The sequence below is a fragment of the Pteropus medius genome, unplaced genomic scaffold (assembly GCF_902729225.1).
Source record: "Pteropus medius unplaced genomic scaffold, Ma_sr-lr_union100, whole genome shotgun sequence".
Taxonomy (NCBI): domain Eukaryota; kingdom Metazoa; phylum Chordata; class Mammalia; order Chiroptera; family Pteropodidae; genus Pteropus; species Pteropus medius.
In genome coordinates, this window is record NW_024350924.1 from 9,842,855 (window position 1) to 9,867,086 (window position 24,232).

A 24,232-nucleotide genomic window follows, 5' to 3' on the forward strand; every position below is an offset into this window, starting at 1 on the left:
ACTGGACTTCTCTTTTGTGACTGGTGACTTTCAGATACTTTACCTATCCCCCACCCCTCGGTGCCTCGCGCTGGCAAATGCATGGGTGAAAATTATAGCCTCAAGGTTCTAGCCTCATCTAATTGGCATTCCACAGGGGACCGGGCTCTCCAGCCCCTCACGTGGCCCTGGAGTGTCTGTTCCCAGCAGTCACACACTTCCTGGCTGCTCCTTCCTCCCGACGCTGTGTCTCACTCACACTTCTTTCTGCCCAGGTATCAGCACCGTCCATTCTGCTTCCCCAGCCGCGTTGCCAAACAACCATTTAGAAGCCACCTCTTCCCACTACCTCAACCTCGCCCGGCCCCACGCTCTTCCCCGGGGCAGGGGCACCACGGAACTGGGCGGCATCCTGGCGCCCGGGTACCTGGGCTGCAGTGGCCAGTGGGATACGATGAGGCCTCAGAAAGGGAGCGTATCTGGGGACATGTCCTCAGGCTCCTCCACGTGCCAGCTTCACTCCAAACCCACAGGTAAATCACGCAGCCCGTGAGATGAAATCCCACTGGGTGGCCTCTTTCTCGCCTGGGCAGGGTTTTGTCATTTCTCCTCTAGTTCCTGGGCTCACAGAGTGGGGATAAAACGAAAGGGCCATAGTGACACCGGAGAGCTCGACGGGGCGGGAGGGACCCTGACCCCGGAGCTCCGGTGACCAGGTTCTTGTCTTATGCCATGAGAAAGAATTCAAGGACACGACGGACAGCAGGCAGGAAAGCGCAAGTTTTAGTAAAGCGAAGTACACACTTAAGAGAAAAGTGCGGGCAGCCCAGAGAGAGTCTGCCCAGCCGTCTGCATCGTGGGCTTCACTTTCTTGCGGGTGGGGGGTGTCCCGAGGCCATCCAGCCCGCCTCCCATCTTGGCTTGTTTCCTGTAGCACCTGGAGGGGAGGAAGTAGCCCGAGGCCATCTGTCTTCATCTGTCTTGTCTCCTGGCCTTGACTTGTTTCTCATTGCTGGGGTCTCAAGCTTGAAATCAAAACAGGGAGAGAGGGCTGAGTGAGGGACCGAGGGAATATTCCAGAGCCTCAACCTGGAGGGGAGGGGGATCTTCCCCAGGCTGCCTCTCCTGCCTTGATAGCAGTGCTTGTGCGTCCTCCCTCCTCCCTGCCCAGGGCCTCGGTGCCGTGCAGGCATGGGAAGATCGGGGACCTAGCCCTGTGCTCTCTCCCTGCACCCCGAGTCCCTGACAGCCCCCTCTTAGACCTTTCCAGAATGCCAGGCGGCGCATTCACAGGACAGGGTTGTCTCTGCACAGCTGCCCAGCCCAGACATATATCCTGTGTACAAAACCCAGCTCAGGCTTTCCCTGTCGGTCCTGGCTCTCCAGGTCAGGGAGGGAGGCATCGTGCCGAGGAGAGAGGTCAGCTGTGCAGGTGAATGCGGGATGCAGCTCGGTTCCAACAGGGAGACAGTTGTAATTTTCAGCAAAAGACTGAGCCTGAAGCAAACGGCACAGGTGGGAGGAAGGAAGGAAGGAAGGAAGGGGGAAGAAAGTGCTAATGACAGGCTCCTCCTTAGCACTCCTCCCATTAGCACTCCTCCCGCCTCTCTTCTGCATCTTTTTTTCTTTCCTTGAAGGTGCCTCTGCTTCCTCTCTGATCAGCCTTCAGGTCCCTAGATCAGTGCGAGCCCGCCTTCCTTCCTTCCTTCACTATTTCCTTCCTTCCTTCCTTCCTTCCTTCCTTCCTTCCTTCCTTCCTTCTTCCTCCTTCCTTCCTTCACTCCTTCTTCCTTCCTCCCTCCCTCCTTCCTTCCTCCTCCCTCCTCCCTCCCTTCCTTCCTTCCTCCTTCCTTCCTCCTTCTTCCTTCCCTCCTCCCTCCTCCCCTCCTCCCTCCTCCCTCCTTCCTTCCCTTCCTTCCTTCCTTCCTTCCCTTCCTTCCCTTCCTTTCTCCTCTTCCTTCCTTCACTTCCTTCCTTCCACTCCTTCCTTCCTCCTTCCTTCCCTTCCTCCTTCCTTCCATCTCCCTCCTCCTTCCTTCCTTCCTTATATTAAGGTGACTTGAGGGCAGTGCTCAGAACTGCTCAGTAACCACACAGGATGAGTTTATGTTCATGTACTTTTTTTTTTCTACCTGAGGCCTTCTCTCTAAGGGCTTTGTCCCTCACTGAAGAATGTACAGTCAAGTATCAGTAAGAGGAGAGGTATTATGGTAGCGTGAGGCCTACTCTGTCACACTCAAAGTCACACTCAGAGGGGGCTGCACCTTTCCGGATACTAAGCAGGCCCTGCCCACAGCCTTCAGTTATTTTTCTAAACCACACGGCCCTCCCTTACACTCACCAGTTCCACTGGTCACTGTGCACTTGACACTGAAACCCGCTTCCACACAGCCCCGCGACACCTGGTGGTCCCGTGCTCGAGAGCCAGTGTATGCTTCGAACAAAGCGCCCCGTGTCCCGGGTGCCTGCGTGCGAGGACGGGGTTGGCGAGGGGTGGCGATGCTGCGGGATCTCTCCCAGAGGCCAGTGGCCGAGCCCCAGCCCCACGTGGGCCCCGCGGTGACCAGATTCCCCACCCTCTCTCCTGTCCCGGCGGGATGGCTGCAGGGGCCGACCTGCTGGAAGAGCATCTGGGTGAAATCCGGAACCTGCGCCAGCGCCTGGAGGAGTCCATCTGCATTAACGACCGCCTGCGGGAGCAGCTGGAGCACCGGCTCAGCTCGGCCGCCCGCGGGAGCGGTAGGAGGGCCCCGCGGCCCAGTTCTGGGCCGGACTGGGAGCTTCTGGAGGGTGGGCCCGTAGGCGGGCGCCGCAGGTTCAAAGTGCTGCCCTGGGCTTTGCCACCGCAGCAGCCGAAGGCTGGCAAGCGCGGTTATCCCCACTTCTCAGATGTACCCCAGCTCAGAGAGGGACTTTCCCCGCAGCTGAACTCGCCAGGTCTGTCCCCAGAGTCATCTGACTTCTCATCCCGCCCTTAATCTGCTCCCATGCGCTGCGGGCTCCTCTGGGCCCTTGTCGCGTGCCCGGCCAGTGGTAGAGCCAGGCTGGGACGTTGTCTTTTGAAAGCCCCTGTCACCCAAATGCGTGACTTGCCCGCTTTGCTTTCCGGGCCAGGACCCGCCTCCAGCTTCTGCAGTCAGGGCCTGGAGGCCGTGCCACAGCTGCACGAGAACAGGGCGCTTCGGGAAGAGAACCAGAGCCTGCAGGCTCAGCTGAGTCGCATTTCCAGAGGTGGGTGGCCGGAAGCCACAAACTGCGGTCGCTCCCCGGTCCCTTTCTTCCCTGACCGCACCAATCACCAACTGGAGAAGTGAAGAGAGGATGCAGAAATAACTGAGCTACCCAGATCCACCTACCCCAAATGCCCATAGCTATTCCCAGGCCGGAAAGGGCTGCATCCCCAGAGGTCCCAGCTATGGGCCTTCAGACCCCTGGGCTCCAGGGACGTGGAGTTCTAGGAAACCCACCACCATGCAGACCCGCCTGCAGATATGCGGAGGCATCACTACCAGGCTGGATACCGTTAGGTTTGGGCTCTACCTCCCCGCAGCTCACAGCTGATTCGAATCAGGAGAGGAAGGAACGGGAGCTCCGACACAGCCTCCCAGGTCCCCCAGCCATCACTGCGGCTCAGCGTCTCTCCTCGTGCCGAGCTGTCCCCATGTCTCCTCGCCCCCTCCCCTCGCTCACACTCGGGCTCCTCTCTGGTCAGCAGTCCCCACGGCTCTGCGTCTGCAGATGCTGGCAGAGTGTCCTCCAGAGCCTTCCCAGATCTGTCCCCCGCGGGATCGTTTCCTGTGTGGCCTGGGATGCTGCCGACCTTAGTGTTAACTGACTTGATCAAATTAAAATATGATCAGTAATGAATTATTTTTATTTACAAATATTTATTGAATAGCCACAAAAGACTAAGAATAGTGTCCAAAAGGATTAAGCCCAGAATGAAAGAATGCTTATGGAAAAGGAAAAAGACCTCAACAGATCGTTCCAAATTAGTCACCTCAGAGCGAGAAGAAGTGAGTGGAAAACTCACTGCTTGGGGAAGATAACCAAGGTTAATAGATAAGAGAAAAGGCAGAAGTACTAACCTACCATTGCATGCCTGGAAAGACTAGAACAGATCTCACAGGTGAGAAAATAGAGATTTCAACGAGTATAATTTGCCAGGCCCTGGTGAATTCCACCCCAGAGGACTGATGGCACCTGCAGTCTTATTCTCAGAGTCCCTGTCAATAATTTCTGAGAAATTATGGAGATCAGAGAGCTGCTGCAAGCTGGAAAAGAAAGGATGTCCCCATTTCCAAAATGATGACAATAATGTATACTAAAAACTGTAGACAGGAAATCTTAATGTTGGTCTTCGGCAAAATTCAGGAATGGATTATTACACAGAGGGTTGTGAGTACTTAGAAAATGCCAAGCATTAGAAATCAGAGTGTTTTCTCTAAAAGCAAGGTAGTTCTTATCCAGTCAAAGGCTCAAGGGCATTGCAGAGATGGAGGTCCCCCATTCCCCAGGCTGTGTAGATACGCTCTCTTTGCCTCCCGGTGGCTGCAGCATAAGCTGGCCTTCTTTTTGCCCTAGTTCTGTGTGTCAGGATGGATGTGCTCGGGCTCATCTTCCTGCTGCCCTACAAGCTAAACGCTCCTGCGTTCTGCTCCCCAGAGCACTCCCAGGAAACAGAGTGCCTGAGGGAGGCTCTGCTGACCTCGCAATCGCGGCTTCGAGAGCTGGAAGTGGAGCTGGAGCACCAGAAGGTGGACCGGCAGCAGCTGCTGGGAGACTTGAAGGAGAAGCAGCAGGAGATCTCGCGTTTCCAGGAGGAACGACTGTCCCTCCAGGAGAAAGACTCCAGGTCAGCAGAGCCACTGATAAAGGAAGGCGGCCCCATCTTTAGATTTAGAAGAAGGGATACTGGCAAGACAGTTAACGGCTCCTTTTGGAACCCTGTATCCCCACTGCTATTCCTGATATATGGGTGACTTTGAGCAGAAGGACAGACTTCTCTGCGAATGCCTTTTTCGCTCCAAAGCTGAGAAGTAAAACCCTGTCATAGAAGGCTTCGGCATGTCAGCTGCTGGAGAAGGGACGCTCTCATGCTTCCAGTTGTGGGACATTGGTCTCAGCATAACCTAGGAAGCTTCTAGATGAGTCGCAGTGCTAGTCCCCAGCATGAACCCTATCGCTGCTCGTCAGCATGAACAGAGCACTGGAGAGCAGTGAGGATGCGGTGCTGCTGTGTCCTAGCTGATGTAGCTAATGACAGGACGCCAAGCAAGGTGACCGTACCCCTCCGAGCCTCTGTGTCCACATCTATAAAATCAAAGCCATGGTCTTCGTGACCCCTGAGTTGACAGCTAGGGCTAAAACTCCATGATGCAACTGTGGGCTCCCCGCTTACTGCCTTGATGTGGCTGAGTGGCCCCCACTCAGCTCAGCCACCCCCCACCCCCCACCAGCACCCCCATGAGCTGCAGCTGTGAAGCCTGTGGCCCTCCTGCAGCAACAGTGCGACGAGAAACAGCAGAAACAGCAGCTCTTCCAGGCCGTCCAGTCGGAGCTACAGATCTACGAGGCGCTTTATGGCACGTCCAGGAAGGGGCTGAGAGGTATGTGCGCCCCCTCCTTCCCACCCCGTGGGTTTCCCATCCTTGCTTGGGATCCCTATGAGGTCTCTGCCTTGGGAGTCGTGGAGATCTGGAAAAGCTGCAGAGCTCTGTCTCAGAAGAACCCCCAGCCAGGCCTGGGGTACCCAACTAAAAAAGGGGAGCTCTCATACACACAGCCCAGAGTCTGGTGACATGAGCAAGATTCAGCCTAGGCATCCTTAAAAATAGGTCACAAGAGTCAAACTTCACTCACCTAGATGGCCAGAAACGAGTCCAGATGATACAGTGATTTTTTTTTTTTAATACAAAGAACTGTCTCGAAGGCATCATCATTCGAAAAGGTCTTGAATACTAGGACACACTGACCCCTATGCAGCCAGGGTAGCAGACAGCCTATGAGAACATTACAACATATAAAACAACTTACAGAAATACCACTAATAGGACCTACATTTCAGGCTTAGATTTAAATTTTAAACTCTCTTATTAAGGAATTTTGCCACCTGCTGAAATAATAATTGATGTTTGAGAATTTTGTTACATTTCCCCATCTTTCTTCAAATGGGGGAGAGTATTCTAAATATAAAGTTAAATCCAAGCGGGCTAGAACAGAGGCTGATGTCAACAAAGTAAAATTTAGCAAAGAGAAAAGATAAAATCCTGAGCTTGACTTAAAGTATCAGGGGTAGAAACGCAGGCCAGGCGGCCTGGCCCTGTGGCCGTTCAGGGGCTTAAGGACATGAGAGGTGGGTAGAAACACGGATGCACGAGGGAGTTGTAGGTCAAGGTTGCTAGAAAAGCCACCTTGACCCGAGACCACCGTGGCGTGAGTGTGGTGTCCCTACAGTGAGACCAAGCCAGAAATATTGTTAGGTGGTGGGGCACCATCTCATAAAAGGGACGTTGACAAACTGAAGAACATGCTGAAAACATGGGCCACAGGCCGAGGGACCGGAAATCTCAAACTGATTGAAGAAACTGAAAATTCTTAGGCTTGGAAAAGATCACGAGAAACTGAGATCTGGCTTGAAATATTTGAAGAACTGTCAGGTGAGGAGGAGCTAATGTGCTTTGTTTCCCTTCAGAAGGCTGAACAAGGGCCAGACAGTGATGGGCAGTAGAGTTCGGATCGCTGCGTAATTAACGCTTTCCTTCCCGCTAGAGCGAGTGAGCTCCCCGCCCAACCCTGTTTCAAGAGAAGGGGAGGCTTTGTCAGGAAATCCACAGAAGCAGTTCTCGCCTTGGTTGGCGTGTTGACTCCCTGAGCCTTCCACCCTTGAACTTCCTTGGTTATATGTTTAAAAATTCCATGAGCAATATGGGTTATTATATTAAGAATTTTCACTATTCGGCCAAGTTTGAGTTTTCATAAAACCTGATCGAGTTTCCTAATTCGCTGATGGGAAGGTGGACCAGAACTCAAAGTCTCTTTGAGGCGAGAGAGCTGGCGATACTGAGAGGGCAGCTTTACGTTGACAGCCGTGCACATGCGGGCTGGGAGGAGACCAAGTGCCCACAGGAGAGCTTTGTGTCAGGAGCTGCGAGCGGTCGGGGGGCCTGGCGGTGTGTGGGAGGCCCACGAGGCAGGATGGAAGTGCACGCTCTGTGAAGCAGGCAGTGGAAATGAGTTCGAGTTTTCCAAACAAAATAGGTGCGCGATGGAGGTTATCACTTCTCCTCCTCCCTCAGCCCCTGCCCTAGTTCAGTGCTAGTTCAATGCCGACCTCTGGTCTTGGAAGACCCTGCTCTCCAGCCTGCAGGACTAAGATTAATGTGGAGGTGAAGTGATTGGCTTGGCCTCATCTGCTGGTCAGACACCCTCTGGATGCATGTGGGTAATCTGAGCTTCAGGAAAATTCCACACTGGAGTGTGTGCCATCTCAGTGTGTGCCAGGCCGCACACAAGGAAAGCGACATTTCCATCACGGATGTGTGGCCTGGGACGCTGAGATGACAGTGGGGGGTCCTCGGCAGAGGAGAATGTCACAGAAGAGTGTTCTGACAAATGCGTGGAAATACTTGGATCACTGTTACCAACCCCGCCTCTGTCTTCTTTCAGCTTACGCCTGGGATGCCTGTCACCCTTTGAGCAGCGACTTGAGCCACCTGGTGACAGAGATCCGAGCTTTGCGAGGGCAGCTGGAGCAGAGCATCCAGGTGAACAACTGCCTGCGACTGCAGCTGGAGCAGCAGCTGGATGGTGGCGGCAAAGCCAGCCTCAGCCCCAGCTCCGTCAGCCACGACTTCGCAGCCAGCACCGACCCTGGTAGCAAGCAGCCACTCTTCCAAGGTAGGAAGGCAAAGGGCGTGGGGAGCCCTCAGCCGGCAGGGAGGTTGCCGGGATATCTGCTGGAAGGGACAGTCTTGCCTCGTCCATGCTCCTCAAGGTTGGGGTGAAGTCGGAGGTGCTCCAGCCCAGTGCGGGAGTGAGGGCCTGGGACTCGGAGCCAGCCCTGCTACCGACAGGTCGTTTGCCTTGGGCGAGGCGGTTCATCTCCTCCCATGTTTAAGCCTTCATTTCCTCGTTTTTAAGATGCAGATGACAATAGTATCTGCTTTGTATGATTATTTGGGTCATTAAATGTTATAATTTACAAGTGCCTGACACAAGAATTGCTTAACAGTTAACAGCTGGGTATGTTGGTATTTGCGGAGTGTTTTAAAAATTCATCATAGGTTTTCAAACAACTTTTCAAATAATTTCATCTGAGGCAGGGCAGGTTTTACTCTGTTCCACAGGAGAAAACTTAGGCATCGAGGCTTTGGCTGACAAGAGCTAAGAGATAGACCAGGATTTGGAGCGGGAATGTTCTAGTCTGTTCCTTGCACCTCACTGGGCTCTGTCTTGGTACTGCAGGCCTCCCAGACTCTCCGCCTGGCTCCCCTTTCCCTAAGGTGGGGAACTTGGCCTTGTGGCAGAATGTTCCTGCCCCAACGGAAATCGGGGCTGTGAGGAGTAGCGGGTGGTCGCCATCCCCTTCCGCCCCCGCCCGCCTTCGCAGACAGAAACGCAAACCCTGTTCTCTGCCTTTCGTCCCAGTGTCCTCCGTCTTCTCACTTCCCCTAGTTTTAATATGAATGTCGACACTGTCGCCACACCCCAGTCTCCGCGCGTTCATTTCTGCTTCCTCTTCTTTCTTGCCTTTTGATACACCATTGAGTTCATCTCTGCTCACGTCCGGGGCCATATCCTCCACTTTATTCTAATCAGAAACCACTTCTGCTCACGATTATCTAAACCTGAGCTTGCGAACTTCCCTGCCTGCTCTTCCCTGAGCATGTCGATCATGACACGGGGGTGTCTGCTGATTTTCAGTGATCAGACAGTGACATCACCTGTCAAATGAAGGTGTTGCTCCCTGATCACGTCGTGGCCATTAACCAAGAAAGCATGGGGACCGGAGCGTCGTGCCCGGCACGTAGATTCCACTCGGCCTGTGTTAGGAGGAAGTTTTTTGCTGCCCTAGCTGCAGTGCTCAGTTATGTCTCCTCTGCCCACCCGCCCCCAGTGACCAGGCTTCGGACCCAGCCCCACCAGCTCAGCCACGCTCCCCCGCGTTTCTGTGATTTCTGCGATATTTTCCAGTTCCGCCACTGTGGGGGTGCTTCCTGGCCTCTAACGGGGCATCTCTGCCGCGCCGGAGCTCTGTCTCCTGTTCTTCTCATACGGCTGCATTTTTTCCAGTACTGACTCCTCATCGGAATGGTGATGAGGATGCTGAGCTTAATTACCCATAAGGACTTGATTCATTCCTTGATTCAGTATTTTTAACATAGATACTACATATATTTATGCATGTTTATATTTAGTTACGAGGCATCGTAATAGACACTACATACAAAATTATATTAAAAGCGGGGGTTAGAAAAATATACCTAATAATTTAAACTAGGAGTTGCCTCCTCATGGAGTACCCCTCAGGTAAAGGTACCCCTGCTCGTTCCAGACAGAGTTGCTCTTGTTCTGGATCATGGGGCGTGGGTGACAGACACGCAGGGTGAGTCACGCTGCCTCAGGTCTCCGGTGGTGAAGACAAAGCTGGGCTCCCGCTGGGTGCGCGGTGTGTCCAGGGTCCTGAAAATCCTTCTGGCCTTCGCTCCCCAGATTCGGTCGCCTCCCCTCCGGTTCGAGATGTCGGCATGAACCCAGCTCTGGTCTTCCCCAGCTCGCCCGCCGCTGCTCCGGGCTCAGAGACAGCCATCTTCAATAAGGCAAATGGTAAATGTGGCCACTGAAGGACGAGGGGACTGACGATGGGAAGTTAATGCAAGTAACGTTTGGTTCTCTGCGTGCACGTCTGAGTCCCGAGACCTTCCTCTGCGTGTCCCAGGGCCTCTCGGCCTGCTCGCTGCTCCTCCTGTGGCCGCCCTCCCCGTCGTTATTCTCGCTCCGGGGTGGGGGCGGGGGGTCTCCTTCTGCTCAGCTGTCTTCATTGTGCTGTGACCTCTCCCCTCTTGAAAGTGTTCTCTGTCTCCAGCTGAATTTCCTGTCTGCTTCTAAACTCCAGATATTAAAACACTTTTAAATAACATTTGTCTTGAATATTTCATTTGTCAGCAAGGACAGGATTTGCCAACCTGGCACTTTAATCACTGAGGTGATGGAAGAAAGATGATAAAAATTTAGAACCCAGAGTATCTGTGGACGGCACGCTCGCGCTTTCCAAGACCGCCCTTCTCGTTCCGGGCTCTGCCACTATCCGATGTCCCTCTCGGACTGATGCTATGACGGAGTAACCGCGGGTTCTGTTTTGCTGTGGCTTTATCTTTCAGAGTTGGGTTTGGAGGCCCCTCCAGTAATGAAGAGCCCCCCCAAGCTGGAGGGCAATGCCACCGATGGCTCCTTTGCCAATAAGCACGGCCGCCATGTCATCGGCCACATTGACGACTACAGCGCCCTCACACGGCAGATCGGGGAGGGCAGACTGCTGGTCAAGAAGATAGTGTCTCTCGTGAGATCAGCGGGCGCCGTCCCTGGCCTTGCGGCTCCCGGCACAGAGGTGATCACAGCATAGCTCGTAGGTGCCCCTGTTCCTTGTGCCCTTCCTTCTTCCGATTCTAGCACCTTCTCCACTTTGCTTTCACGCTCTACATATCCCAGCGGAAGATACTTCCTCCGTCTGCACCCCGTCAGGCCTTTCTTCTCCAGCTCTTTTCGCTGGAAGCTCTGCTCTGCTGCAGACGCGGCTGACTTGGTGTCCCCCGCCAGAATCACCCAAAAGCCTCATCCGCGTCGGCAGAGCATCTGTGAGCGTCAACACCCAGTGGCCTGTGCCGAGCACCCTTTAGTAGCCGATCATCTGCTACGGTCCCTGGCACATGGCCGTCTGTGGGCAGAATAAAATCACTTAGCCAGGTGGCTAGAAATCGAGAATGCGCACCCGTATGTGCCACGTGCGTAGAAGGGGCGAGAAGCCTGGCGGCCCCGGGCCTTCCCTGTTTGAGCCAGGGAGGGAAGCGGGCAGCGGGCCTCCTCCGGGCGCCTCACCGTGGAGAGGCCAGGCACCAGGCACTGCGCTGTCTGCGCCACCGGAGATGCAGGGACACACAGGACAGGCCTGCCCCCAGGGGCCCCCACGCTAGGGAGGAAGACGCACACGCGGGCACCTGCGTCAGAAGAGTTAGGGGCGTCGTCTGGGTGCGGGGCTCGGACACGGGAGCAGCTGTTCTCCCAGCGGAGGAAGCAGCGGGGTCTCGCATGCCCTCTGTCGGGGTGTCTCCCGCCCTGACACCAGGAGGACACCTGCGTGTGTTGGGGCGGAGGGGGTTTATTTTCTGCTTTCATGGGCACAAAGGTGGGTCTTTCTTGCACCTGCTCTTTCTTAGCGTTAATTCAAATTAATCAGAGTGCCGAAGTGGCATATTTTGCTCCCCTTCAGAAGCCTGGAGCAGGACCGGAAGCTTAAAGGGAGAGTGGGGGGAGCCGGGACCAAGGGAATTCTTGCGAGCGGGCGGGCACCGCTGAGGTCGGGGGTGCCGGGCTTCTGGGTTAGCGAAGGGCTTCAGGGGTGCAAGCAGGCCGTGTCTGTGCCCCGCTCACAGACGAGGCTTGAGCCCTGTGTGCGAAAGAAATAGAAGGGGACCCTGCGGCCCCAGCGAGGCCCGTGGCATCGCCCCTCTTCCAGGTGCTGGCCGGCGACGGCGTCCGCGAGCTCCGCAGCAGCGCCTGCGCCCTGCACCGCGCGCTGGACGAGGCGACGTCCCTCCTCACCGTGTTCTGGCGCGCGGCCCTGCCCGGCTCCGGCTCCGGCGGCGAAGCGGTGAGAGGCCGGTGTCCTTTACTCGCTCCGCCCCCGGTCACCGCCCTGCTCCTCCCGCCCGCAGGTCTGCAGGTCCTACGATCAGGACGGGACCCTAAAGGAGTGTCTTTGGGGGAGACCTCTCGCCACGGCGGCTGCTTTCAGTGACGTTCTGACTCCATCCTTTCTCCTCCCCCACCGCTCCCCCGACCCCCCGGATAAGAAATCAGGATAAGGGCAGAGACACGAGAGCCCTGCTGACCACAGACGCCCAGGGGCTTTAATTGTCTAAAGCTGGGCTGAGCTGAACTTCAGGGACATGTTAAAGCAGCACCACCTGCCCCTGCCCCCACCCCAGGTCCCCACTGTCAAAGCGGGACCACGGAATGTCACCATGAGACAGCCAGGCTCTTTCAGCCACCGGCTGGAATCCACCACATCACTCGAATCCACGTGGGGGGATCCGCCACCCCAGGCGCTCTCAGGCCTGCCCTCTGGTTGGTGGTACCTTGGACAGGCGGCTGTCAGGGTCCCCTCAGGGCTTCTAGCTCCAGACTCACACGGACACCTTATGGGACCCAAATATGCTAATTCCGAGAGACGGGGTGTGTTGCCGTCTTGAGGTTGGCGCAGGTTTTTACAACACTGCAGGCTGTCTCGGGCCAGCCCTGTCTCCCCAAGAATAATATCCCTAAGTTCCAGGTCTTACTCGCCATGCCGAGTGACAGAACTGGCTCCAGCACGAAATCTGAGCTCTTGTCCACAGCCAGAAGCCTCAGTGGCCAGGAGTCGGGTTCTCTTGGGCAGTGGGACTGTGACCCTGTGCCCACTGCTCGGGGCTCCCACCCGGAGGCGTCCTCCTAAGCTGGAGGGTTTGACAGGCTTCGTGGAGGAAATCCCATCTAGAAATGGTTGAGAACGTTGTAGTCTTATTTTAGATTCTAAAGTGCCACGAGCACTTCTGCCCATTGACAAGGTGTCTGTTCCTGGTCCCCAGGGAGAGGCCGTGCAAAGGGAACTTCTGGAGCTGAGAACCGAGCTGTCCCGACAGGAGAGTCTCCTGCAGAGCACAGCTGAGCGTCTGCAGAGCGCCACGCAGCAGAAGGAGAGCCTGGAGCAGTTCATCTTCAGCCAGTGTGGGTGCCCCCAAGCCCGAGAATGGGGCAGGGGTTGGGGAGGGGGGGTCCAGATGCCCCACGGTGCTGTGGATGGACAGTGTGACCACATAGGCTAGGGGACCAGGGAGACTGGTGTGATGTCCCTGAACCTACTGTGCCGTGAGGAATCGTGAATGCGCATGGAGGGGGACGTGGGGGCAGCAGGAGGTCCGGGCTGACACACCTCAGAACACATACCCAGGGCAAGGATGGCCCCAGCTGGTAAATTCCGCGTTCGGGGGCTGTTTTGTCGTTTTAGTGACCAGGACACATGATGTCTTGAAGAAGGCAAGGACTAATTTGGAGGTAAGGAAACCAGTGTTACCAGTCAGGGCCACAGATCCTGCCCCAAACGCACCACCATTTGTCGTCAGAGTCTGCAGGTGACCCTCGACCTGCTCCCACCTTCCAGAACACGGTTTCTGGCCTACCTGTACGGGCACCAGTCCTCAACAAGCATCCTCCCCGACCCCATCCCCTCGGCTTCCCCGCCCCAGGCAGCTCCCCACTGACACTTGACACCCCGTTCACCCTCACCTGGCCATCCTCCCTCTCTTTAATCCACTTACCCCTCTTCTTGATCCTTGAAGGCCGGAGGACGTGTGGGAGTCGGCTTCTGTGTTCGCTTTCAGTAAAGGGATCCCAAGGCCAGTTATGTGTTCTGGCATTTTCTATACTACTTTATGGAAAAGAATAAAAAGCAAAACACAACTTAATAAATGAGCTTCACTGCATTCTGTTGGGCTGAAAACAGCAATTTTATTTTGCTGTATCTTTTTATTTTAAGCAACATCACAAAAGAAAAATGTTGGGTCTTATTGACCCAAGAGAATTGATAATACATAAAGACCGAAATATACAGAGAAAGATTTTATGTGGATGGTAGGGATTCTCTACAGTTACTTAAAACACTAACGCGTCCCTGGCAAGTACTTTAAAGAAAAACTTGAGGTGTTAGAAATGGCTTAAAAATCAGAAACTAAACCTGTACCTGGATTTTAAAAGCTTTGCCATAAACAACTGAGCACACGCCTAGAAAAATCTAAATTGTAACTCTAAGGATGTTGCTCCCAGTGTCAGAATGGGTTGGGTCCTGATTAGACTCTGCTTTTTTTTTTTCTAATTCCCTTTTGTTTTTCTCCGACCATTCCTCTCTTTCCTGAGCCTTTTTAGAAGAACAGTTACAAGATTGCCTCTGTAAAGCCTTATTCCTGTCCCGGCAAAGGTAACCCCACCGCCTCCCGTCCCCGCCAGCTCCCCGCAGCTTGGACGGTCCCTCTCTGCTTCCTCTGGGCCACTGGAAAGGGCCCGAGGCCTGGGTTCTAGTCCCAGGTTTGTCACTAACTGGCGATGTGGCTTTGGCCGGCCCCTCCGTCTCTGTGAGCCTGCTGCCCCTCATCTGTGAGAGGTGGCACTGCACCTGGATGATCTCCGAGGTCCCTGCTCACTTGGCCCCTTTTTCTCCTCCATAAGTAAATGGGACACAAACTTAACAGGGGACTCCCCTGCGAAATGCCCTCTCCCCCCAGGACAGGCTGTTTCTATATGTGCATGCGTCACACGAAGCACTTCTTTTCCTAAGAGATCACAAAAGCCACCGTTTTGCTCCAAAGTGAACTGGAGAGCGAACTGGCCCCGGAAGAGGGAGCGGTGGGGTGTGCGGTGGCTGTGCGCAGGGGTGTCTCCCCACGTGTGGCAGGAAGCTTTCCTCTAACCTGGCGGCACCAGCCGCTCCCCCGACCGCAGACCATGCCTCAGCTCAGCCTCTTAACAGGCTCTTGTCATGCTCCTGGCTCCTGTCACCACTCGGCTCTCACTCCAGCCTCAGCCGGCCACCCGCAGGGCCTGGTAATAGACCCTTACTTGGTTTGTTTTATTTTTGTCCCCAGGTGAAATCCCTAAGGGCTCTGCCGGGCACTCCAGTCTCGTGACCCTTACCTTCCAGGAGCCATGCAAGAAGCGGAGCCACCACAGGTCCTTGAAACAGCAGGAAGGATGGGCCCGCGCCCCTGTCACGCAGCTCGCTATCTGCTGAGACCTGGCCCCGCCCCCCACACCTGCTGGGGACCAGAAGGGGTCAGCGGCGCGGTCACTGCCTGGTGGGCAGTGACAGGCAGAGAGCCTTCCCTGCGCTTTGGGACCCCGTCGGCCCGGGCCTGCGCTAAGCGAAGCGTGCTAGTCTGTGGAGGACCCGCGATCCCCCGGCTGGGGCTAGCGCAGCAGGTTCTCACGCCCCAGCGACTGCCTCCAAGGTCCACTCCGGGAGTAGGCCCCTGCCTCCCACGGACGGGGCGCGTGGTCCCAACACGACGGAGCGGCGATGCCCCGCTGGACGCTGGGGCTGGGCCAGCACCGGTCACGGAGCCACATCTGGCCCTGGGCCGCTCAGATGGGTCGCTCCGGCCGGGCGTCCATTTCCACTGCTGCACCGAGTTCTCTGAACCCACACGGCGAAAGCGGTGACCTCCCAGACCCCATCTCACGCTCAGCCTCGCGCCTCCTATTTCTACGCTTGTATGATCTCCGAAGTGTGCTGACCTCACTCTAGATATGCTGTCCCGTTCTATTGTCCTAACTTCCCTCTGGGGAACTGGGGACTAATGGCAAGACCAAGTCCATCGAAAGTCTTGTGTAAAGCAGACCAGTGGTCACTTTTAGGTGGCACGTGAGAGGCCCCCAGTTGTGCTAAGGCCTTGTCCGTGTCTTCACAGTGCTTTAGAATGTGTGTGTGTGTGTGTATAGATGTACGACACATATTTATATATGTTGCTATAGTGACATATCGAAGGCCAGCATAGCTGGCGGACGGGGTCTGGGAGAGGAAATGAACAGTTTTTCTGGTGGCTATTAAAGCATAATGTGCATAAAAGAGAAAAAGTTTTTCTTCACCTGCTTTGTTTCAATTTCTGCCCCAGTCTCTAGGCTGAGTGTGTAAGAACACAAAAGACGAACGGTCTTTGAGAAGCTCATAGTCTCATGCTTAAAGTCTAAGTTTAAAAGAAAAGGTTTCCTTCTTCATTATTTTGTAAGAATCCTCAGTCTAAAAATAGAGATTCTTAAATGGGGGATGCCTTAGAACCAGCTGTTGAGATTATAAAAGCTACTTTGTGGGCTCCAATCCCAAGAGATTTAGTTGGTACAGGGCCCTAGAACCTGCATTGTTTACAGAAGCACCCCAATTGATTCTCATGCAGGTGGGCTGAAAATGAAAAACATTGTCCTGTAACATTGAATCGAAATTATACATTTATTTTACTTTAATGAAGAACCTTTGGTTGATGTAAGTATGTAAGTCATTTCATAAATGCTGACATAAAGATTTTAAAATATTCCCTGGGGAAAGTTCTTAGTTCTGTTCTTTTGCCTTCCAGAATTAACATAAGAGCGACAGTTATTTCCTAGAAAGTTAAAAACATTGGAACAGCAAGGACGAAAACCGCAACCACAGTCACCGCGACCACCACCACCACCACCACCAAAAAGATGCATCCACAGACTCATGCCCGAACTCAGAAATGCCTTACTTTCACTGTGTATGGTGTGGCCTTGGCATATGTTTTCACAGTCGGTTTAGGTGCTTCCACCAGGCTGTCAATACAGAGGAACTTCCTGGCAGAATGAGCAGAGTGGGTGGAAAGTCAGCGAAACTGTTAGGTATTACTTAAAGACAAAGTAGCAGAATTTGAGGACCTCTTGCCCTGTGGTTATTCCATCATCCCAGTAATTCTTCCCTCATCTCTAATGCTGCCAGGGCTGGTAGGCATTGATAATATAATCAGCAATCAGTGGAGAACTCAAATATTACTTATAAGAAATTCATTTTATATACATAACATTTATGAAAGCAACAACATATGACATCATAAATCTCAGATCTGGCCGGGATCCAGTCACGAATTACTTTTGGAGAAAAGTCTTAAAAGCCTTTATTGTATTTCACCCTTTGTGAAATGTCCAAAAGTAGCTCTGTGCCTTAAAAATAGTTGTAAAAAAAATATAGCTTTGAAAGGAGGATTCTACAATATTTAACTTTTTGTCAATTATGTTCTTTCCCTCTATATGACAGAGATCAGTCTTTTTAAAAAAAATTGGTCGTTATGACCATCAATGTCTTCCAATTTACCATAATTCCAATAAGAATCGTGCTGAGCCCTGTGGGGAGAATTGGATAGGAGCCTCATATAGAAAATGGAAGGAAAAAAATGGTAGATACCTGATGTAGCACTTAAAACATGTAAAAGTATCTCCTGAGCAGTCGACCTAAGACAGACAACCTGCAGAATGCGTACGGGGTTTATTAGATCCCTCAGACCTTACTACTGCTAAAGTGAATGAACAGACACCCTGCAGAATCCATCCAGCTGTCCCAGGTCATTCTAGGGTGATGTTTGTTAAATCTGTTCAAAACTCCAAGAAAATCCTGGGTTATTCTTATCTGTAGTAAATTATCCTATGAAATCATAAGCCAGGTCAGCAGTCCTCATTCTAAAGTCACAGATCAGCCTTAAGGGGAAAGCAGGTTGTGAGAGCCAGTTTCAGAAAATGAGCAAAACTGGGTCAGATCCCAGAAATGCCCGGGTGGGAGAAGCTGCTTAGGCCAATGGCTGAAGAACCCCGTGTCTTAGCTCAAGCTGCCATAACAAGTACCATACACTAGGTGGCTTAAACAGCCGAAATCAGCCAGTCTGTTTCTAATGGAGGGAGAGGAGGGAGAGGAGGGAGAGGAGGAGGGCTGGAGAATTGGGAGAGGGGAAGGAAGAGACGGGAAGGGAGGAAGGAGCGAAGGAAAAAAGGAGGGTTCCCCCTGTGTCACCTTGGTGCTGAGTTCACTTCCCGGAAGCGTCATCTTTGCCCTCAACCCAAGGGCATCCTCAGCGTTAAGGGTGTGGTTCTGGGCAAAGATATGCTAACGGCCGACTTCTGCTTCTGTAACCTGCTTGCTTGTTTGACATTAACTAGGATGTGGCTGGGCTTTACAAGCTGCCTCTTTTGGGAGCTCAAGGCTGATCTCCTCGAACCCTGCGTGGTAGAGAGTCAGTCGCCGGCCGGAAAATAAAGGCTCATAATTCATCTCAGTTGGCTCCGTGGGTCTTAGAATTGATGGGGCCACAACACTCAGGGATCCTTACTCCCCTCCTTGCTGCCAGGTCTGAGGACTGCGTCAGCTTCCTCCTCCCGCCGCCCCTTCCCCGCTGTCAGGTCTAACCCACTCCGTGAGAGAAAACAACAAAAAAAAACCTCAGCTTGCGAACAACACCTCATCTTGCTTTCCCTTATTTTAGCCAGTAACTTTTCAGAATCTTCATTTTTTGTATTGTCTAGAGCGAGGAAAGGAAAAACTAGTCCCTGAGATTCTATGAGAAGTGTGAAGTGCAGAGAAAATACGCCGAATAGTACTCAGAGATGTAACCTGAATCTGGGTGTCTATACATCACACGCATAGTTTTACTTTGTTCGTACAAATGGTAGAATTCGTATACATTGCTTTACAACGTCTTTCTTTACTTAAAAAAGCCTTGGTGTGTAACCCAGAACGAAGGGTAAGCTGGTAGGAAACTTGCGTCTTTGTCACGTGGCGGATCCCCCAGCTCCGCAAGCGGGCGGGGTTCACGACGTCCCTGTCCCTCCAGCATCCGGCCCGCTCATTGGCCAGCTGGGCAGGGAGGGAGGAAGGACGAGGGCGCGCGGCGCAGTGCGGGTTGGAGGGCAGGAGCGGGTCTAGACGTCACGAATGGGGCGTGCCCTATGCTAATGAGACAAATAGGGGTCTCTTTCCCCGCGGTAGACTTCCCCGGGTTGTGGAAAAAGTCCAGGGGTGTCGCTTGAATTTTATCAGAAGAACTGTAGGAAGGGGCTGGAGGATTGGGAAGGAGAGGTGCGGGGCGGGAGCGAAGTGACCGTGGGTGTACAGTGTGAGGCGCGTGAGGCTGTGGCGGGGCGGCGTGCGGACAACTCATACTTACCTGGCAGGGGAGATACCATGATCACGAAGGTGGTTTTCCCAGGGCGAGGCTTATCCATTGCACTCCGGATGTGCTGACCCCTGCGATTTCCCCAAATGTGGGAAACTCGACTGCATAATTTGTGGTAGTGGGGGACTGCGTTCGCGCTCTCCCCTGATTTCTGTGGTTTAAAAATAGGTAAGATGTTTAGTTTTTGGGTCGAGCTGGTTTTCTATTTGTGATTGTCATTCAGTACTTTTTACTGTTGGAAACATTGTCTGAAATGCTGGAAGGTGTGCGTGCTTGATCTGCGGGTGCGCGAGTGCCACCACCTTCAGGGGTCCCATGGGATCTCTTCTCTCCCCGTTTATAACGCGGGCACGCGCATCCCCAGCCCGCAGTCCTGTCCTGCGTTGCTGTCGTTGCCTAGCGACGCCGCAGGGGCCCAACCCGGGAGTATCCGGAGAGCTGTGCGCTCCCGGGTATCTTGGGGCCGCGTGAGCTTTTCGGGGGGTCTTTGCTCCTCCCCCAGCGGACTCTCGAAGGTCGAAGGTGACCGTGCCGCCGGGGTGGCAGTGGCCTGCCGCTGGGCGCGGCCCCTTGGCTCTGTCTGCCACGTCCGTGTGGCCGCGCCGCTCTGAGAACCCGGTGTCGGGGACCCGACTCCCGAGGAGGCGAGAGCGCGGGCGGCACGCGCACCCCAGCCCTCCTCTCCTGAAACAGTCTCCGAGGGGGACGCGGGAACGGGCAGCGCGTCCCTCCCTCCCGGGTCGCTGGGTCCCGGGCCCGGACGGAGGGCGGCTCCTGCGGGACGCCCCGAGGCCCCGGCTCACGTTCTCCAGGCCGGTCTCTTCAGGTTTGTCCCTGGGGGAGGAGATCGAAGCCACCTGGGGATCAGCGACAGGGCAGGGCCGTCACCTCCCCCGATCACTGGATGCTCCAGCCTGAGGTAGAATGCCGGCCAGGAAAAGAAGTGTCCCTTTCCTTTTTGGTTGTCCTCTTCCCACCGCCCCGGGGACTCTGATGTCCCAAGACAGGACATGGGGCTTCGGGGTCCCCCTCGGGTTCCGTCTCCCCCCATCTCCGCCTCCGCGTCGGCCGCGCCATCTTCCAACCCCCGCTTCCTTCACCCCTTCCCACCCGCCGCCTCCGGTCGCTGTCCCCTGCGCAGCCCGGCAGGAAGCTGGAGGGACGTCCCCGTCGACGCGAGAAGCCCGACCGAGGCTGCTTGTTTCCCCGGTCGGGCCCGTGGGGGTCTCCGCCGGAGGGACAGAGTGTCTGGGCGTCCGCAGCCAGTGCCCGAGGCCTGGCAGCGCTGGCTTCCGCCGGCCTGTGACCGCCCGGAAGGAAGCCCGGGTGACCGCCACGCGAAGCACCTCGGCCTCGGCGCGAGTCCCCTGGGCGGCGCGGATCCGGGAAACCCACGCACCGCGCGGCGCTCCTCACCGCGGCCCCCGCGCCCCGGCGACGCGTCTCTGGCGCCCCCTCGCGGACACGTGGGGCGCGCCGCGCCGAGATGTTCGCGGGGCCGCGAACTGCCAGAAGATTCGCTGCGCGAAACTCGGGACCTGGGAGCTGAAAGCCCAGTGCAGAGCCAATTTAATTGGGCGGGGCGGAGGGGGACTCTTTGCAAGAACTGAGATGATCTGCGGCGTTAAGCTGGAGTCGCCTGGGGCCTGTTGAAGCAGAGAGGAAGGAGGTTTAGGCGCTGGGCTGAGCAGCATCCCCCGTGGGTTCCTCTGGGGTCTGTCCCCACCCTCTTACTCTCCTCTAAATGGCGCTCAAAACCATCTTCCTCCTGCTAAAGCTTGTCTGTTGCTTTTGAAATGAGGCTTTGGTCACAAGCGTTAATGATTTCATAATGTATTATACCATATTGAATATGAAAGGAATCCATATAATATCTATGCCACATACACGGAGCATAATCCTTATAATACACTTAAAAGATGGAGGAGGGAAAACTGTACTTTATAGAAGAATAGCAGTAAGTGTAGAAAGAATAACAAAGTTTCTGTTAGAGTCCAAGCTTACAAGAAATGTTTAAGTTTTCATCTTTGGTGGTGGGGGTGGGGGACCAAAGCCATATGGGGCAACCCTGTTATTTTTTGTTTCCTCAAGTTTTAGATGTGTTTATTTTCTTGACTGTAGAGCCTGGTATACATGTTGATTCCTAATGGCCAAAGGAAACAATGTCAATTTTACTGCTTTGTTCCTCCCTGTGGTCAGATTTCCACCTGCAGGCATAAGGTTTCATTCACCTACGTGCTTAGCACTTTTCTGGTTCGGTACAGTTATTTTGCATTTTTATTTTATGTGGCAAATTTTATTTTCACAGCTGTAAAAAGGAATGTTGTTTAATGCCCATAAACGTTCTTGTCAATGTATAGTTACTATAACTAGATTCGAAGGCCTGAGAGTTAACTTCTTTCTGGAAACTTGTAAAGCCTCTAGGGTTGTAATTTATTCTGGAGGGTGCAAGAAGTATTTTATTATCAGCTTTACTAAGATCAGTAATTACCCAGACTACCTCTACTGGGATTTACCTGCTGCTTCTGAAACCATGCGGGTCCTTTTCTCTCTGTGTGTCCATGTTGCTGGCCTATCAGAAGGGACATCTTTTGGTATCTGTAAGTCTGGAATTCCGGAAGCCATGCCCTGGGTCACAGGCATGACAGGGTCGCCCCATTTTCTTAAGAGGATTTTGTAGGACTCCTTTCTATAGGTGAAGTATGGCTCATTCCTTATAGTGGGCTTGCACACCGAATTTAATAAGATTCGTGTCATCGTCACGGTCACAATATGATATATATTTAATTGTATTCTAGAAAGAAGAGTAATGATTCTTATTGAATATTTGCAGCTACAAAACCATGAAAAGGAATTTAATAAAAGTGCTTTCCCTTATGTTTAACCATTGTTACATTGCGCCGAGTAGTTATGTGGGCCAATCAATACATATTATTTTCTATGGAAACATTATTCTTAAATTTTCTGATGAGTAACCAGTTTATAATCTATAGTAAGATTTCCACAGGGTGTTTTTTTTCACTAATCCAAAAACTCAGTTGATACAAAACACCATTTAAACAATGTTCCATTCTAGTTTGTTCAACTAGACCTTGTTAAAATTGATGACTCAGGATATATTAAAAAGAAAAGATTTTCTCACGTGCACACTAAAAAGAACATTAACAACAATTCGATTAGTATTTTTGGTCCGTTTAGCCCTAGTAATTAGTCTTTTGTTGATCTTGAGATAAATCGTCTACTTTCACGAAGTCTTCTGCTTCTGGGTAAAAGAGTCCTGGAAACCCTTGCAGAAATCCTTGTGCAAGTTGTAGCTACTCGTACAGTGTGACAAATGTCCATCCAAAGCAATCGATGTTAGCTTACGCTGGGAAGCGGTACCCATGACTCTATTTCCTGCATTATTACTAGTTAAGGATACTAGATACAGTCTTCCACTGGGGCTTTTTTGACATTTCTTTCAGAAGTCTCAATTTCTAATCTGTAATTTGTAGGAGGGGCATTATGTAAGGGAAAAGCAAAAATCACTGTGTATGATGAGACCAAATGGCTGTGGATAATTCCGTTATCACCAACAATCTCGGTATGGCTAAGAATGCAGCTCCCTATAGAAATACACACAAAACAACGCGAATTTGATCAGGGATTACCCTGAGACTTGTACCAGTTAAGCCATTAAATTACAAGTCATCCTTGCTAGCAGAGAGCTGGAGAGCGTTCATGCTTGTGAGCATACAGATAAGATGTCCTTAAATCATTTATATATTCTTTCTCCCTCCCTCTCTTCCTCCCTCCCTATCTCCCTCTCTCTCTCACACAACAGATTCAACTGAGCAGCTGTGAGATCTAATGCGCAAGAGCTTTTGAAACCTTAAGACTGAGTGACCCACAATGTTTCCGTAACGTCTTCTTAAAGAGACTGTTTGGTTTCCTTATTTCGACCTGCCAACTGATAAACTCTGTTATTTGATTAGCTGCCCAATGAAAATATTTTTGCGCTGTTGCTTTCCGTTTTTGTGCTCGCTTTTGGATCACGAGCAATATAACTCGTATACGCTTAAACCCAAACAAAGCTTTCACATTTATGTTGAACATTTTCGATGCCTGTGCTAAAATACCTTCCTGCAAGGTCAAGATTCGCAAGTCTACCTTGGTCATATTAACCTTCATTCAGCATCCTGCTGACAGTACCCCTCGTCTGACAGGGTAAATGTGCGGATGCGTCACTGTTCGTCCCTCTGAACAGAAGGCTTCTCTGTTTAGCTGTGTTCTTGCCTTGCTTCTTGGTCCCCAACAGATTGTTCTAAAACTCCCCCGTGTTAATCCTGAACGGCTTCCACACGTCCCTGGGGCTTTTCGAATGTCGATGTTATGTTTCTTGCAGCAGTTATCAGTTGGATCTTCTTGTAAAATTGGGTCACTTTGCTGCGTAGCGTTGTCGTACCTCTCCGTAGCTTAGCTTGACACCTGTCCTTTCTTCCTGCCCAAGGACAGACTCTGTCACAGTTATTCTCTTCCCCTTTTCCGTGTCTCAAAGCATTTTTCCTCGATCTCACACCAGCACTGTGTCCCCTGTCCTAAGAATGTAGGATCCTGAGAAACCTAATTTAGGGGCCGAACCAATCACTAATCATCCAGGAGACGATTCTTCAGACTTCAAACTACATATTTACTTTGCTTCTTTAGTGGTTGTATGAGAATTACATAGAAAATGTGTGGGGAAAGGCTGCGAGGGTTCTTGTGCCCTATCCCTGTGCCCAGAGATCCTTTACAGCGTCTTCATGTGGTTTTTAAAATGATCCCATGTAATGTTATACTTTCCATTTTGGAAAATGGGGTAATGAGGCCCAAACAGACTTTACAACTTGTCTGTTTCATATTAGATAAGCGATGGAGCCGGGATTCAAATCCAGCGCCTTTCCAAACCCATGCCTTTATCGCTGCGGTCCAGCCCCAGGAAAGATACACTTAGAACTAAGGAATAGTGATAAGAATGAGTTGTTTATAATGACTTTTATCCATTCGTTCAGCAAGTATTTATTTGACTATTCTGTGTGGCAGGGGGGATGGGGGGAACAAGCCAGGCCCAACTCCCATGAAGGGTATTTTGTAACAGCCAATCCCTGTACAGATCATTACTAAGTACATCGTAATTATGATGTTTATTATTACTTACATGCTTCCTGGTCCAGTTTCATCAGCTAGGGATTGAAAGCTGACTGACCCGGCATAAAAAGATACACCTGTAGAGTCCATGAAAATATATTTCTCCTGGG

The 24,232-nt window shown here is 52.5% G+C and overlaps 1 protein-coding gene, 1 long non-coding RNA gene and 1 other non-coding gene across 5 annotated transcripts in view; 2 read left to right on the forward strand and 1 right to left on the reverse strand.

Moving 5' to 3' along the window:
* Nucleotides 1-15,872, forward strand: part of PDE4DIP (phosphodiesterase 4D interacting protein) — a 179,228-nt gene extending 163,356 nt beyond the window's left edge. The window contains exons 36-49 of one of the 2 annotated variants that reach the window (XM_039841359.1): nt 255-512; nt 2,587-2,718; nt 3,094-3,210; nt 4,645-4,834; nt 5,039-5,048; nt 5,465-5,588; nt 7,648-7,878; nt 9,694-9,807; nt 10,362-10,588; nt 11,714-11,825; nt 12,766-12,963; nt 13,244-13,290; nt 14,158-14,209; nt 14,874-15,872. In XM_039841359.1, the coding sequence (XP_039697293.1) occupies nt 255-512; nt 2,587-2,718; nt 3,094-3,210; nt 4,645-4,834; nt 5,039-5,048; nt 5,465-5,588; nt 7,648-7,878; nt 9,694-9,807; nt 10,362-10,588; nt 11,714-11,825; nt 12,766-12,963; nt 13,244-13,290; nt 14,158-14,209; nt 14,874-15,019 (1,958 nt within the window). In that variant the 3' untranslated portion in view covers nt 15,020-15,872. The remainder of the gene's footprint in view (nt 1-254; nt 513-2,586; nt 2,719-3,093; nt 3,211-4,644; nt 4,835-5,038; nt 5,049-5,464; nt 5,589-7,647; nt 7,879-9,693; nt 9,808-10,361; nt 10,589-11,713; nt 11,826-12,765; nt 12,964-13,243; nt 13,291-14,157; nt 14,210-14,873) is intronic. The other variant, XM_039841358.1, reaches the window with a different exon arrangement.
* Nucleotides 12,953-18,946, reverse strand: LOC120585129 (uncharacterized). 2 transcript variants are annotated; one of them, XR_005648241.1, is made up of 4 exons: nt 17,798-18,946; nt 16,509-16,593; nt 13,554-13,663; nt 12,953-13,279 (listed from the first exon to the last, which is right to left on the reverse strand). It is a non-coding gene; the product is annotated as an uncharacterized LOC120585129 (long non-coding RNA). The 2 variants fall into 2 exon arrangements; XR_005648240.1 differs by having other exon boundaries at nt 16,509-18,946.
* LOC120585310 (U1 spliceosomal RNA) lies at nt 18,940-19,103 on the forward strand. Its single transcript, XR_005648300.1, has one exon. It is a non-coding gene; the product is annotated as a U1 spliceosomal RNA (small nuclear RNA).
* The last annotated feature ends 5,129 nt before the right edge of the window (nt 19,104-24,232 follow it).